Source organism: Aphelocoma coerulescens, chromosome 4, assembly GCF_041296385.1.
Source record: "Aphelocoma coerulescens isolate FSJ_1873_10779 chromosome 4, UR_Acoe_1.0, whole genome shotgun sequence".
NCBI lineage: Eukaryota > Metazoa > Chordata > Aves > Passeriformes > Corvidae > Aphelocoma > Aphelocoma coerulescens.
The window spans coordinates 13,950,807-13,964,269 of record NC_091017.1 but is presented as its reverse complement, the minus strand read 5'-3'; the positions used below and the strand labels follow the sequence as shown (position 1 = coordinate 13,964,269).

Genomic DNA, 13,463 nt, shown 5'->3' with positions numbered 1-13,463 from the left:
TATGACAGCGTTAAGGCTGTCAGAAAAATAGATGTTTTTCTACTTCCTCTTATTAGGCAACTATTGAGAAATGGAGCCCCAATGCAAAGTGTTGGGAGTAGGCTTTGATTTTTTTGGACCTTTGGATGCTGGTATTTACTTGACTTGTTTTTGAGCAGTGGCATTGCAAAAATGTTGTATTGATAAGAGGTGATGGCATTTAATAAAAGTGATTTGGGGTAAACTCACTATGACTTTTGAAGATATTTGAATCAATCGCATTCAGAGAGACACTGTTAATATGCCTGTCCACTTAAGAATTTTCAAAACATTGTTTCTTGTAAGTACTTTCTTTTCAACACTTCAAAAATTCCCAAACCTGTCAGTGAATGTAGCTCAAATACATACAAATGCTGTATTTACCTCACTGTACATCAAAAAGGATGATTGCTCTTCTTACTCTCCATCAGTTACTGCATAAAGGAATATAAGTATATGAATATAAGTGTAGCTTGACTTTTGTAAATAGTGCTTAGACAATTGTCCTCATCAGACAAGATCAGTTGTAAACCCTGTTAATTTATAAACTAAAGGATAAAATATTGTAACGAATAAACACTACATAATTCTCTATCCTCTTGATTTCACTGTTCACAACCAATTTTGGAAGAGATAGCCCCTGTGAAAGTCTAAGAGGGGCTTTCATAGACGACTTAAGTAAAATTTGCTGGATTTTACTTTGATTTTGGGTGTTTAAAGGTGCACTGCATTGGAATGGAGTGACATCCCTTGATATTTTTGTGACAGTCACCTCTATATAACATTACCTTGAATTCAGCAGTGCTGAATCTATAAAATGCTAAGTTACATTCTATATTGAGACTGCCCTCTCAGAGAAGGCTTTTTTGCAAGATCCACACAGGTTTTAAGGCTCCAGAGAAATCATTCTTAGCAAAGGCTGCTAAGATTTCCAGATGTTATATTTGTGCACAGCATGCCCTAAGGAAGTCCATCTTGAGCAAATTAGAGCCTCCCACAATATAGTGAAAAAATGCAAAATTGAAGTGAAAAATTGTCTTTTTCTCAAGATTATAGTTATTTTAACACACTCAAACTCTGTCATCACAAAAATAATTTGAATTTTTACACTGTTAGCTAAAGGTTTTGAACTTAGCAGTACTTATCTTTGGCTCTAATAGCATTGACTTGGGTGTAATTTTGGCAGTTCCTGTTGCTTAAGGCATTAGGGCAACTAAAAAAGCTTTGTACAGTTTTATGATGAGAGATCCTCACTCTGTATTTTGAATGATGCATTCTGATTAATAAATTGGGGGAAAAAGAAAACAGAAACCCACAAAATGTTTAAATGGTTGAGCAATTGTTCAATTAATAATGTGATTAATCTTGCCACATGTATGACTCCAAGCTGAAAGAAGGAAATAAAGTTTTAAATTTAAACTGTGAAAATAAAAGGGTTTTGCTTATATCATGGAACTGAAGCAATATTGTCTTAAGCTGATTCCACTGTATTCTGGTGAAACAATCAAAATTGTAAAATAACCAAACAAAAAAACCCTAAAGCAATTCCAGATGCTATTTCTAGTTACTAAAATATAATTTAGGATAAAAGTGCAAATTCCACAGATGCCATTTTAAGTATTACTGAACTCAAGACTCTGCAATTGTCTAATACAGGAGAATTATCCTCTGCTATTAAATGAAAATCATGCAATTAACCTCAAATGATCATGCTCTTTGAAGATGTTGAGGTTTTGAAAGATAAATCCAAGTAATAAAATATCCAAGGAAGGGAGAGACATTAGTAGGGAAAGAGTTTAAGGCGAGAATGGAAGGGAAAGGGTCTTAAGGCAGGAAGGAAGAAATAAGTTTAATTTAGCTTATATATTGTCTCCACTTTTGTATAATAAAAAGGAGACGGTGGTGGATAGAAATTAAAAGGAACTTAAAAATTTCACCTCTTAGGAACTGTATAAAATATTATTGAGGCTTTGCAAACCCCAGTCTATTCTCCTCATATGTATACAAAAACAGCCTTTAAAATACTTTTTTATATATTTGTCGGCTTTTTTGGGCTCATGTGTTTCTGGTGCGATTTTTTGTCTGTTTTGTTTTCTTTGTTTGGTTTTTCTTTTTTTTTTTTTTTTTTTTCTGTTTATTTGTTTCTAAAAAACTGTTCAGGGCATGCAAAAGGTAGGCACACCCTACATTGTAGTTTTTAGTTGCCTGTCAGGTCAGGCTTACCAAAACCTGGAATAATTTTGGAAAATTCTGTAAGAAGACAAAAACGGCAACTGTTTTCAAGATAATCTCAAAGAAAATTATTAGTAAATAAAGAAAAATATGCTTGTGTTTTTGTTTTTTGGTTTGTTTTTTTTTTTTGCTTCCCCAGAAAGGATTAACTCCTCCTTAATAATTATTTGTCTGTTTTGGAAACAATACAGTGAAAATACTATGATTACTTTATTTCTGGAGGGAATGTTATATTGTTTGTCTGGGGTTTATTGGCTATATATCACAGGAGCATATCTTGCAGCAAAGAGAAATGAGAGTAATTTTATCTGCTTCTGTTCAAAAAAAAAAAAAGATGAAATGGTTATCCACAAACATGTACATGAATTTTAAAGTGAACTTTGTGAGAAAAAATAATTCCTGTACTCCTTTCCTTAGAAAGAAACTTCTAAGCTTCCTTTACTCATGAGTGATTGAGTCATATCCCAAAGCTTATGGTGTATATTTACTCCAAAGCTCCTGTTTGATAAATATTCAGAATTTTTATGCTGTTATGATAGAAGTTTTGCAAATATAATCTCAAGAAATGTCTCATGTTGTTTTGAATCCTGCTAAGCTCTTTGCTTCTGATGTTTTGCGAAAGTAGATTTTAGAAGCTAATTTTGCTTGGTGGAGGCCAAAATAGTTTCATTTTTTAGGTTTTGAATTTGTCATGTTTGCTTCACTGGGAATCGCATCATTGGATTTTTGAAGCTGTATGTATAAAACATTGCTACTTGGTCTTCATACAGTATTTTTGGTTTATGTACTTTTATCATATATTCTCTTAATTATCTCCTTTTAACTGCACTGATCTTTTCAACTTTATCTTTCAATTTGTCAGGATTTGTGCTGTGTCCTTGATGATGCAAACGGCTATTTCTGCTGTTCCCTTTTCTGAGACAGAGTAATCAGACTCAAGAAAGTTCTTTGAGGGATTTCCCTCTTTTCACTCCTCTTCCTCATCTTAACATCTTGCTGATGTTTTGCACTATTTTAATTTATTGTCACTGACTACAGGTTTTCACTGTGCATTCCACAACGGTGTCTGGACTGTCAGTGGTAGTTTTGCAAAAACAAGTTCATGGGAAACATGATTTCAATATTGGGACTTCCTTCTAATTTTGCAACATGATGCATACCAGTTGTTCAAAGTGCTCGTTACAGAAATCAGGGTTTGTGTTTTAGCATTGAATATGCTTCCTTCAGACTTCTAAGCTGTTGTATCTAAAGTGATGAGCAAGTCATTTTCTGTTACTAGTGTCATTAGAGTGCATGGCACAAAGCAGGGGCTGTTTAAGTAGAAATTACCAACATGAATCATACAGGAAATTCATTGTGCCTCTTTCAGGTATTTTTAGTGGTTTACCATAATCACGCACCTAAGGTGTTCTGAAAAATAAAGCATGAGTTGGTAAATCAAAGGCAGAATACTCATCTGAGCCTTGGGTTCTCAGCCATTTCTTGATAGAAAGACGTAATTAGTCTACCAAAGGAAAGAATGCATGTAAAAACCAGAATGTAACTAAAACAGACTTAAAAATTAACCAATTAGCTGATATTTAAGGTGGAGAATGAGGAATGGGACAGACTGTTTACATCCACATTCTGGTTAGATACAAACAGAGCAAGATTATGACAAGGCCACCAAGGAATGTAGCTGATTAATGAAGGCAGGAGATAGTGGAAGCTAAGACACGTTCTCAGGTGGAGTTTCCATTGGGCAATGACAGAAAAAACTGTCCAGGAGGCAGTTTGAGGAGCTGAACAGCAAGACAAACACATACAGCTCTAGACAAAGCTTGGATTTCATTCTGTAAGATGAACTTAAGTTGATGCTGAGAGCACAAGATCTGTCACAGTGATGAGAGCAATTATCTGGAAAAGACTTTGAGAGACGATTTGGAGTGGGGGGGGGATAAGATGATAAATAACTCTATTTTAACAACACAGAGTTAGCACTAAGCTTCCTGCTCAGTTGACAAGCTATTAAAAATTCCATGGATGCATTGAAAAGTTGGATCAGTAACTGATTTGCCCTCTGTTGAACCAATATCTATTATAAATATTAATTTTTTTACAGCACAATCGTTTGACACAATTACTAGTTTGTGTGTTCCAAAAGTTATTCAATCAAATAAATTATCATTAAAGTATTATTATTAAAATAGATGAAAATTTTCTAAAACCGTGAGTATTAGTATGAACTATAAACTTTCAAATATGAAAAATATGTCTTTTCCACTCTGTTTACTTTTGGAAGAGGCCTTTCATGTAATAATAATAAAACTTGGTATTATGGAGTATTGTTGATGGAGTTTAGATATAGAAAAGACAATTCTTTTTTCATCCATAGCTCAGAATTGTATTGAGTCAACAATAGCAGGGACAAATTGTAAAAGAACACAAGACATAAATCCTATTAAGTCCTCTGTCTTCTATAATTCCATTAGAAAAAATAATAAAGGTATTAAATGTGCAAGGAGGCTATTTTCTGAGGAAGCGTCTGTCATATAATCCTGTTGTCTCATGGTTTTGATTTTGCTGTATTTTAAAATGAAAATAAAATCAGAAAATGTAGTCTTCAAAGTTTCCATCCTGCATATGCTCTAGATTGCTATAGCACTGTACTCTTTCTTTAAGCATTGTAAGCATTTTTTGTGACATATTAGAGGCTGAATTTTTACTTCAGTGATTGGTCCATGTTTCTGAGATGAAACAAATCAAATCTTGTCACCAGTAATGGGGGCAGGATTTGATATTTCTTGAAGACCTATTAAAATTAATATTGAGGGATTTGAGTTTCTCCTTCCCATTGCTGTTGGTGTCAGTGGAGTTGACTCATAGCTTGTTAAACAAATTTTTGGGTTTGGTTGGATGTTTTAGTCTGAGATAAAAGGTTTCTATTCCTGCTGTTGTTTAATGTCATTTTGAGAACAACAGGTCCAGGCATGAGCTTAGATAGAGGCAGGGATATAACTCTTGGATAGAATACTGTATTTCCATATAGAAGAAGCAGTAAAGTTTTGGAAGCCAGCCAGGTCCAAATATGGTTCCTAAAACTATTAAATCGGACACCATAAATATTAAGGGCCAAAATATTATCACTGCAAATAAACAAAATTGCATACCCTGACAAATTTTACACACTTTTCTGAAGAAGAAAGCCCTAAGATTTTAATTTAAGGGACACCTCATGTTAAGCTGCTAAAAACTGGCAAGGAAAATGGTCATTGAAAATCCCAGTTTCATCCTTTCACGGCAGATTATTCTTATGCTACAACATTGCCAATTTGTATTGATGGAGAAAAGTTGAATTGGTTCAGCTTCAGGAGCAATTAAATGGCAAAAAGTAATCATGTCATTAGTAAACTCTCAACATGTTCATGTGTTGTAATCTTTGTTTCTGTGCTGATACTTTCAAGGACATGTATAAACAAAATGCTTTAATTCTGCTTCCAGTGTAATCTGTTTGGTATTGGTTGTCACGTTCACCAGAAGCAGAGTTAGGCCTATGGAGCTTATTCTAACACTGTTCACACTAATGCAAAGCTAATGATGATGGGGAAAAAAACATCACTGTAACCGTGTGTGGCTGTTCTGTTTAATAAATAATTTTAAGACTTTTTGACTAATGGTCAGATCTGCTGTTCACATAAGTGAACTCTGTGTTCCTGTGCTGCAGGCTCATTGGTCTTTTCCTCCCTCTTTCCACCCCTTCTCCCCCTTTTTTTCCTTTTTCTTCAGTAATTTTTCTGTATGCAAGAGCTGTCCTCTGGAAGTCTTTTTGGAGACTTCCAAGAATTGCAGTGAAACAGTCTTCTTGATGCTTCGAGGAACATGAGGACAACTGGTTGTGTTGCAAAAATTTTCTCCTGCACAGTTCCAGATGTTTGAAGAGTCAAGATGTTTCATTTTCTTTAAAAACAGGTCCCATAAAGTGGGTTTGGGATAGATACAGGAGAAACTTCCTTTGCAAAAGGGAAAACCAAACAGAAAGCCCAGGGAAAGACACTTGTTTGTGCAGGAAATTAAAATTATCTCTGTTTCAGGTCAGCTCTCAAGAGTGTACAGGAAAACTGATAATTTACTAAAGGATTTCCTTTTGGATTTCCTTTTGGATTTCCAGTGACATATTTGGTTACCATAGCACTGCTGTTTTGACCTGATGAATACTGTAAGGCTGGACACGATTTTTATGGGACCGGTGGTGTGGCTTTTTGGTGTTTTTTTTGTGTGTATGTTTTGTTTTGAATGCTGAAGAAATGTGGTGAGGGCTGGTGTGTTGGTAAAGTGACTTTTGTAGAAACACTGCTAGGATTATGTTTATGATGTGTATGAAAGTATCCAAAGAGCAGTGTATCAAAACAACTATACTGAAAGTGTTGGGGAAAAAGAAAACTTTGTATTCTTTCCAATGGTGTTTCATATTTCTTCACAAAAAGTTATTCGGACAGCTCTCTGGAGCCTGGCAGCCTTCTTTCCTCCACAAAAGAAACAGTATTTCAGTTTGTAGGCTACTGCCTTTATACCAAATGAGTCTTGAACACAAAAATTACTGCATTATTCACTGACATTCTTTATTGTGTACTTGTAAAATAGAGATGAAAAGCAGATCTTACAAGCATTCTGAAAACAGATTTTGTTTCAATTAGGAAATCGTTCTGATGTTCTGTAACAAACTTGTTTTAGATTAATTTGGATGAATCTTAATGGATTAATGAGTTAATTAGTGCCTTCTCTTCTTGCCTTTTGGTACAGGAATCAAGAACTTAAAGACCTGGGAGAACTTGCTCCTCACTGGGACAACATGCGCAAAAGTGTAATTGCTCACTGTGATCAGATGTTGAGCATGTACCAGGACACTCTTGCAGAGCTTGGGAAGCATACAGGTAGGAATCTGTGATTTTATGGAAGTAGTCTCTTTTCTGGAAAGTTAAGAATTTACTAGATTGTTAGCTACTAAATAGTGGCATATTCACCAGGAATGAAACACCTTAAAAATCTTAGAATCATAGAATGGCTTGGATTGGAAGGGACCTTAAAGATTATCAAGTTCCAATCCACCTGCCACAGGCAGGCGCACCTTCCTCTAGAACAGGTTGCTCAAACCCCCACCCAGCCTGGCCTTGAACACTTCCAGCAATGGTGCATCCATAGCTTCTCTGGGCAACCTGTTCCAGTGCCTCATGCCCCTCACACTAAAGAATTTCTTCCTAATATCCAATCCAAATCTCCCCACTTTCAGTTTGAATCCACTCCCCCTTGTCCTGTTATTATATGATCTTGTAAATAGTCCCTCTCCAGCTTTCTTGTAAGCTCCCTCTAGGTACTGGAAGGTTGCAATTAGATCAGCCTGAAATCTCTTTTCCAGGTTGAACTACTCCAATTTTCTCATCCTTTCCTCATAGGAGTGGTACTCCATCCCTCTGAGCATCTCTGTGACCTCCTCTAGACTTGCTCCAACAGGTCATGTCCTTCCTGTGCTGGACCCCCAGAGCTGGAGGCAGCCCTGCAGGTGGGGTCTCACCAGAGAGGAGCAGAGGGTCAGAATCCCCTCCCTCCCCTGCTGCCCACAGGGCTTTGGATGAGCCCAGGACACATCTGGCTTTCTGGGTTGAGTGCCCAAGGCTGTGTCATGTCCAACCTCTCCTCCACCAGCACCCCCAAGTCCTTTTGCACAGGGCTGCCCTCAATCTGTTCATCCCCAGCCTATGTTGATACCAGAGCCTGCCCCAACCCAGGTGCAGCACCTTGCACTTGGTCTTGTTAAACCTCATGAGATTTCCATGCATGTCCTTAGTGTAGTAGTTGTCTTTGCCCACAGTGTGCCAGAAAAGCACAGAATTAATATGGGATGGGCAATGCAAATATATCGTCAGTCTAGAAAGAGCAGTAAGTGCTGCCCTGCTCTTTTTCATGTGGAAATGGTGGTCTTGGACTCCGATATGTGCTGAGAGCTTGTTCCCTCAATATCCAACAGAATCCTGTGGTCAGGGTCTACATGGTACTGTAGTGTCCACATGCCAGTGGAGTAAGGCAGCATCAGTGACAAATGAGCAGAAAAGACAACTGATCTCCTCCTCCTGTAGAATTTCTTATTCACAAAAAGATGATGAAAAATCAGCAGAACAAATTATTTCTTTTTTTTGTTTGTTTATTTGTTCACAAATCATTGGAACTTACATAATTCTTTTCTGTTTTAGAAGACTAGCAGAATAATTTCCTGAATCATACTGTATTCTCATCAAAGTTTTCTGTTTACAGCAGGACTTTCTGCCTCTTGTGTGCCTTCCTCTTCCCCCTCTCCCTGCCCAGTTTATGAGATATTCCATAAGGAAATGGGCACGTGTGCTCTGAATTACCACAAAGGCTGTGTCATTGTTGCTGCTTTCTTGCTGGTGTCAGATTTCTAATACCAGTCCTCACAATCACCTTCTCAGAGATGTGTTTTCAGTGACCATGCTGCCATTATTGCTTGCAAATGCTGTGTTGCTTTATGCTTTCACCATTAGGTGTTCCCACTGTGGCCTTGCTCCCACAATTTTGTTTATGTAGGCTTAGCAGTGCATGTCAGAGATAAACACTAGAATATTTCTAAGAGAAAGATACATTATGGTTATGAATATTTGTGAAAATAAAGATAGAAATTATGATAGCATCTTGTGAAATACCTGGCAAATATTTATGAAGTATTTGCAGTATTTTCTTCATTACTTCTATCTTTCTACATATTCCAACCAAAACTTCTTTGTGTGTGTACTGAGAAATGGAGCAATCAGGTTCATTATACAAATAAAATACATAAGAATAATTTCTTCTTATAGCTAATTGGATGCATTTGCTTTCAGTATAATGAATCTGTTGCATTTATTAGGTGAGACACATCTTTGCCTCCCAAAATAGGCATTAAGACTTCTATCCTTCAGCTATTACCTTTTAATATAGGACTGAACATGGTATTTCTCATACCAGATTGCTCTGGGATAGTGTTCTTGGTCACAGACAACAGAAATCCTATTTTAGTGTATGAAGGAAAACCACTCTCTAACTAAAAGTAAGCTTTTTGGGAGCAGTTGATCAACTGCTTAAATATTTGTTGGGGAAAAAAAAAAGCTCATGTGTTGCACTAAATGTTGTATAATAATTTCCATTTTGTTTGCAAAAGTGTCATTTCTTGTGTCCATGATTATTTGCCATCATCAGAATATTCCAGTTCCAATTTTGGCAGACTACTGTCTAACCCAGTATGACACTTCCTGTGATTCTGTTTTAAATAATATATACATGTATTTTCAGTCTTTGGCTAATTACACCTTGAAAGCACTCCAGAAAGTGTCATAAGCAAGCCAATAAATACAGACAATGAAGGAATCAATCATTATTACTTGCAGGAAAATATTGAAAGGACCTCTTGAGATTAAAAAACCAGACAATATAATCTACTAAACATAAACCCTGAAAGACCTGTATTGTGCCAAGTGACTTTATAAAGGGTTGAGAATGTTAAAGGACCTGTCTTAATTGGGTCTTGAGAGAAATGAAGTGGACCTGGGAAACTGAGATTATCCAGGAGGACTGAACCAGCACATATAAAAAAAAGGGACATTTATCAGAAAACAAAGCAACCTAATAGTTGTAGCAAATATGAGAAATAATGATGAGGTGTTAATTTGTTCATTTCTTCTCTATAAACTTTATAACTTCAAAAAGCAAGATTATAGCCTTTGATAAGAAAAGCAAGCCAGACATATATTTGACTTAATACTGTAGTTGCACAAATAGTTACGTTGGGAGCACATTGCAGATACTGGAAATTCAAGTACTTAGGAAGTAGAAATTACTAAGATTAGGGATGTGAGAACAATTTTAATTCAGACTTTTCAGGTCAACATATTTCAAATAAAACCCATGCCAAACCCCATTCTGCTTTTCAGTTTAGACAGTGCAGGTGTCTTTCTTCACCTTAGGATATTGCCTGAATTTGGGTTGAAGTGTTCGGAAGGGCAGATAGCATCCGCAAATAAAATTTCTCCAAAATATTCTTATGCTCCTCCAACAGAGTCACATTTTGGGTTTTCTGAGTGACACCCACTTCAACTCAACCAAAGTACTTGTGGAATTTAGTGGAGAAGTGTGGAGATACAGCTAGAAAGCAGAAGTGAGAGACCGACCATCTCGCAACAGAGAAGACCATTAGGAGACCACTTAATTTCTTTTTGAAATCGAGAGATTGCTGTGGAAGTATCAGGAGACCACGTGTTAGACAGCAATTTTGGTTTAGCAGCATATTTACTGAAAATGGAGGTTTAAGAAAATTAAGGCTATTTCAAATTTGAGTTGTTTTGACAAACACTTTTATCCTCAGTAATGTGAGAATTTTAGAGAATGGAAAGTATTGTTATTGGAAGGAAACATTCAAGGAAGATATATAAGAGTTAGGTAACTGTCGTGGTTTGACACTGGCCCAGTACCAGGCAGCCACAAGAGTTGCTTGCTCACCCTTCCCTGCCACAGCTGGGCAGAGGAGAGAAAGAAAAAAGAAAAGTTAACAAAGGCTTCATGACTTGAGATAAGGACCAGGAGGAAACACTTCAAGGGCAAATCAAGCTTAATTTAAACTTAAAAATTGAATTTATTGTGAACAGAATCAGAAGAGGATAATGAGAAGTAAAATAAGCCCTTAAAAAAACACCTTTTCCCCCCAGCCCCTCCCTCCTTCCGACTGACAGCGCAGGGAGACAGGATATGGAGGTTTCTGGTCAGTTCGTCACCGAGATTTCCTTCAGCTGCTCCGGGAGAGGAGTCTTCCCCTGTGAAGCCATGGGGTCCCTCCCACAGGAGACAGTTCTCCATGAACTTCTCTGGCGTGGCTCCACTCTCAGGAGCAGCAGCCACACCGCACCTGCTGCGCCGTGGGTCCATCCCAGGAGCACACAGTCCTCCCAAAGCTGCTGCACCGCGGCTCTCTCTTTCCACGGGGTGCAGTGCTCCAAGGACAGGCTGCTCCAGCCTGGAAGCAGGGCCCTCTCTCTCCACCGGGTCTCCCACTGGATCACAGCCTCCTCCAGGCATCCACCCGCTTGTGCCAGCACGGGCACCTCTCCCACGGGCTGCGGGTGGATCTCTGCATCCCCCGTGGAACCCCATGGGCTGCAGGGGCACAGCTGCTGCACCATGGGCTGCACCACGGCCTGCAGGGAAATCTTGGCTCCAGTGTCTGGAGCACCTCCTCCCCCTCCTTCTCCACTGACCTTGGTGTCTCCATGTTGTTTCCCCTCACATGTTCTCACCTCCTCCTCTTCTCTGACAGAAGCAAAAACCTGTGACTTCGTTTTGATTTTCTTCTTAAATATGTTATCACAGAGGCGTTACCAACCTCTCTCATTGGCTCAGTTCTGGCCAGCAGAGTGTCCATCTTTCAGAGCCATTGGCGACTGGCTCTGCTGGACATTGTGGAAGTTTCCAGGAGCTTCTCACAGGAGCCATCTCTGTGGCCTCCCTGCTACCAAAAACCAGGCCGTGCAAAACCAGTACAGTAACATAAACCACAACAATTTCAGGTGAATCTAAACCACAGTTTTGGTGATGTTGAGAGAGAGTGGAACTTTGAACATTTGTTTCAGTTTGACCTGAAATCATCCCCAAATGATTTCTCCTACCTCCCAATTTACTTTTTTTCTGTTTCAGTCATCAAACTGAAAAATCTATTATTCATTCAGTCCTAGAAGGAGGAAAAAAGACAGTCAAGGCTAAGACAATTGAATATTGTTCTCAAAAACTGGACACTATCCCTGCCTCTGTCACAAAGTTCCTATGTAGGCAAGTCAGACTTGAGAAGTGTTGTTCTTTTTTTTGGAAGCCTGGCACTAAACACAAGTTGTTTTGCAGAAGTACTTGGTACTTATGGATGCAATTCAGCCCAGTGGGAGCTGTGCTTCCAAAATAGAATGTGACGTTGTATTAAAATGAGTGCTCTGCAGGACAAGTTCCTCCATATCTTATATTGATGCATTGTTCCTTAAATGTTTATTCTCTGACATTAGGATGGGTGAAATTATAACTCAGCCAGCTAAAATTATTTTATAAACATTTGTAAAGCCCTTAGAGGTTGTTAACATGTATATAGTAGACAGGATTGAGGAAAGTAATAACCTTGACTCTGAGGGAGGTTTGAGCAACATGTTTAAATCCTGAATACATACTAAAATAAAAGTTGGACACAAGATCTTGAATCACTACTTCTAAAATGAGCAGCAAAGACACTGAACATTCAGTGAACTGGGAAAAGCTGATATATGATATATTATTGAAGCCCATTTCACAGTTCTTCTTCAGGTGCATGTCAGGTGAAAGTTATATCTATATTCTGGTATTTCCTAGCTTTGAAGAGTTTGATCTTGCAACACTAATAACAAGAACTGTTTCAATTGAGGAAATGTTATTTGGGGCGGTTTTTTGAGTTCTTAGATAAAACTTAGCAAGTTACTTAAAAACAGACTATACTTAATTTTATGGTATGGATGCTATTGGCAAATGCAGATTGAGATGTTAATTCCACTGCATGGATCTCATACCTGAGCAAATCTAGTAACTGATAGCAGCTGGGTGTTCCTTATCCAGTAATTTTCTGGCAAAGGATGGAAAGGGATACTTGCTTCACAGATCTTCCCTGAGAAAATGAATAACACAACTCAGCAATGCTGCATGTGTTGTGCTCCTGCTGGGACAGAAGTGTACTCCTGAGGGCAGTCTCTTCTCCCTCCTACTCTTCTTTCACCTGTGCTTTTAATGTGCAGTCATCTTATGCTCCTCTTATTCAGCCAGTGTTTCCTTGTCCAGGTCCAGTTATCATTCCTTAAGCTTTGAACTCGGTCTCAGCTGAATTCTCAGAAATAATCTCCCCCCTTTCTGTTCTCTTTCCAAACTACTTACAGTCTCCTTCCCTACCTTATTCTCATTTCTTTTCTGATAGTTTGAGTTGCCTTCACTACTCCCCTAATTGTCTGTGTTTTTCAGATGCAGGTTTCACACTGCATCATCAACAGCTCCTAATTTCAATCTGCTTTCTCGGGTTTCCTGTCTCATCTGAAATTTTGACTCCTGTAAATTGCTTTTCTTCGTACCTTTGTTCTTCATCTGTGTTAAATTATTATTTCAAGTTCCTAAGGTTAGGGAGCAGCCTAAGCAGGCTT

General features: G+C 38.0%; 1 protein-coding gene across 22 annotated transcripts in view; it reads left to right on the top strand.

Annotated features, from left to right (window-relative positions):
* INPP4B (inositol polyphosphate-4-phosphatase type II B) overlaps window positions 1-13,463 on the top strand; it is a 390,079-nt gene that overhangs the window by 208,546 nt on the left and 168,070 nt on the right. For all 22 annotated transcript variants that reach the window (XR_011150457.1, XM_069012729.1, XM_069012737.1 and 19 more), the window contains one exon: window positions 7,030-7,160. Coding sequence is in view for 21 of the 22 variants with exons in the window: in XM_069012729.1 (XP_068868830.1) it covers window positions 7,030-7,160 (131 nt within the window). In the remaining variant the exon portion in view is untranslated. The remainder of the gene's footprint in view (window positions 1-7,029; window positions 7,161-13,463) is intronic.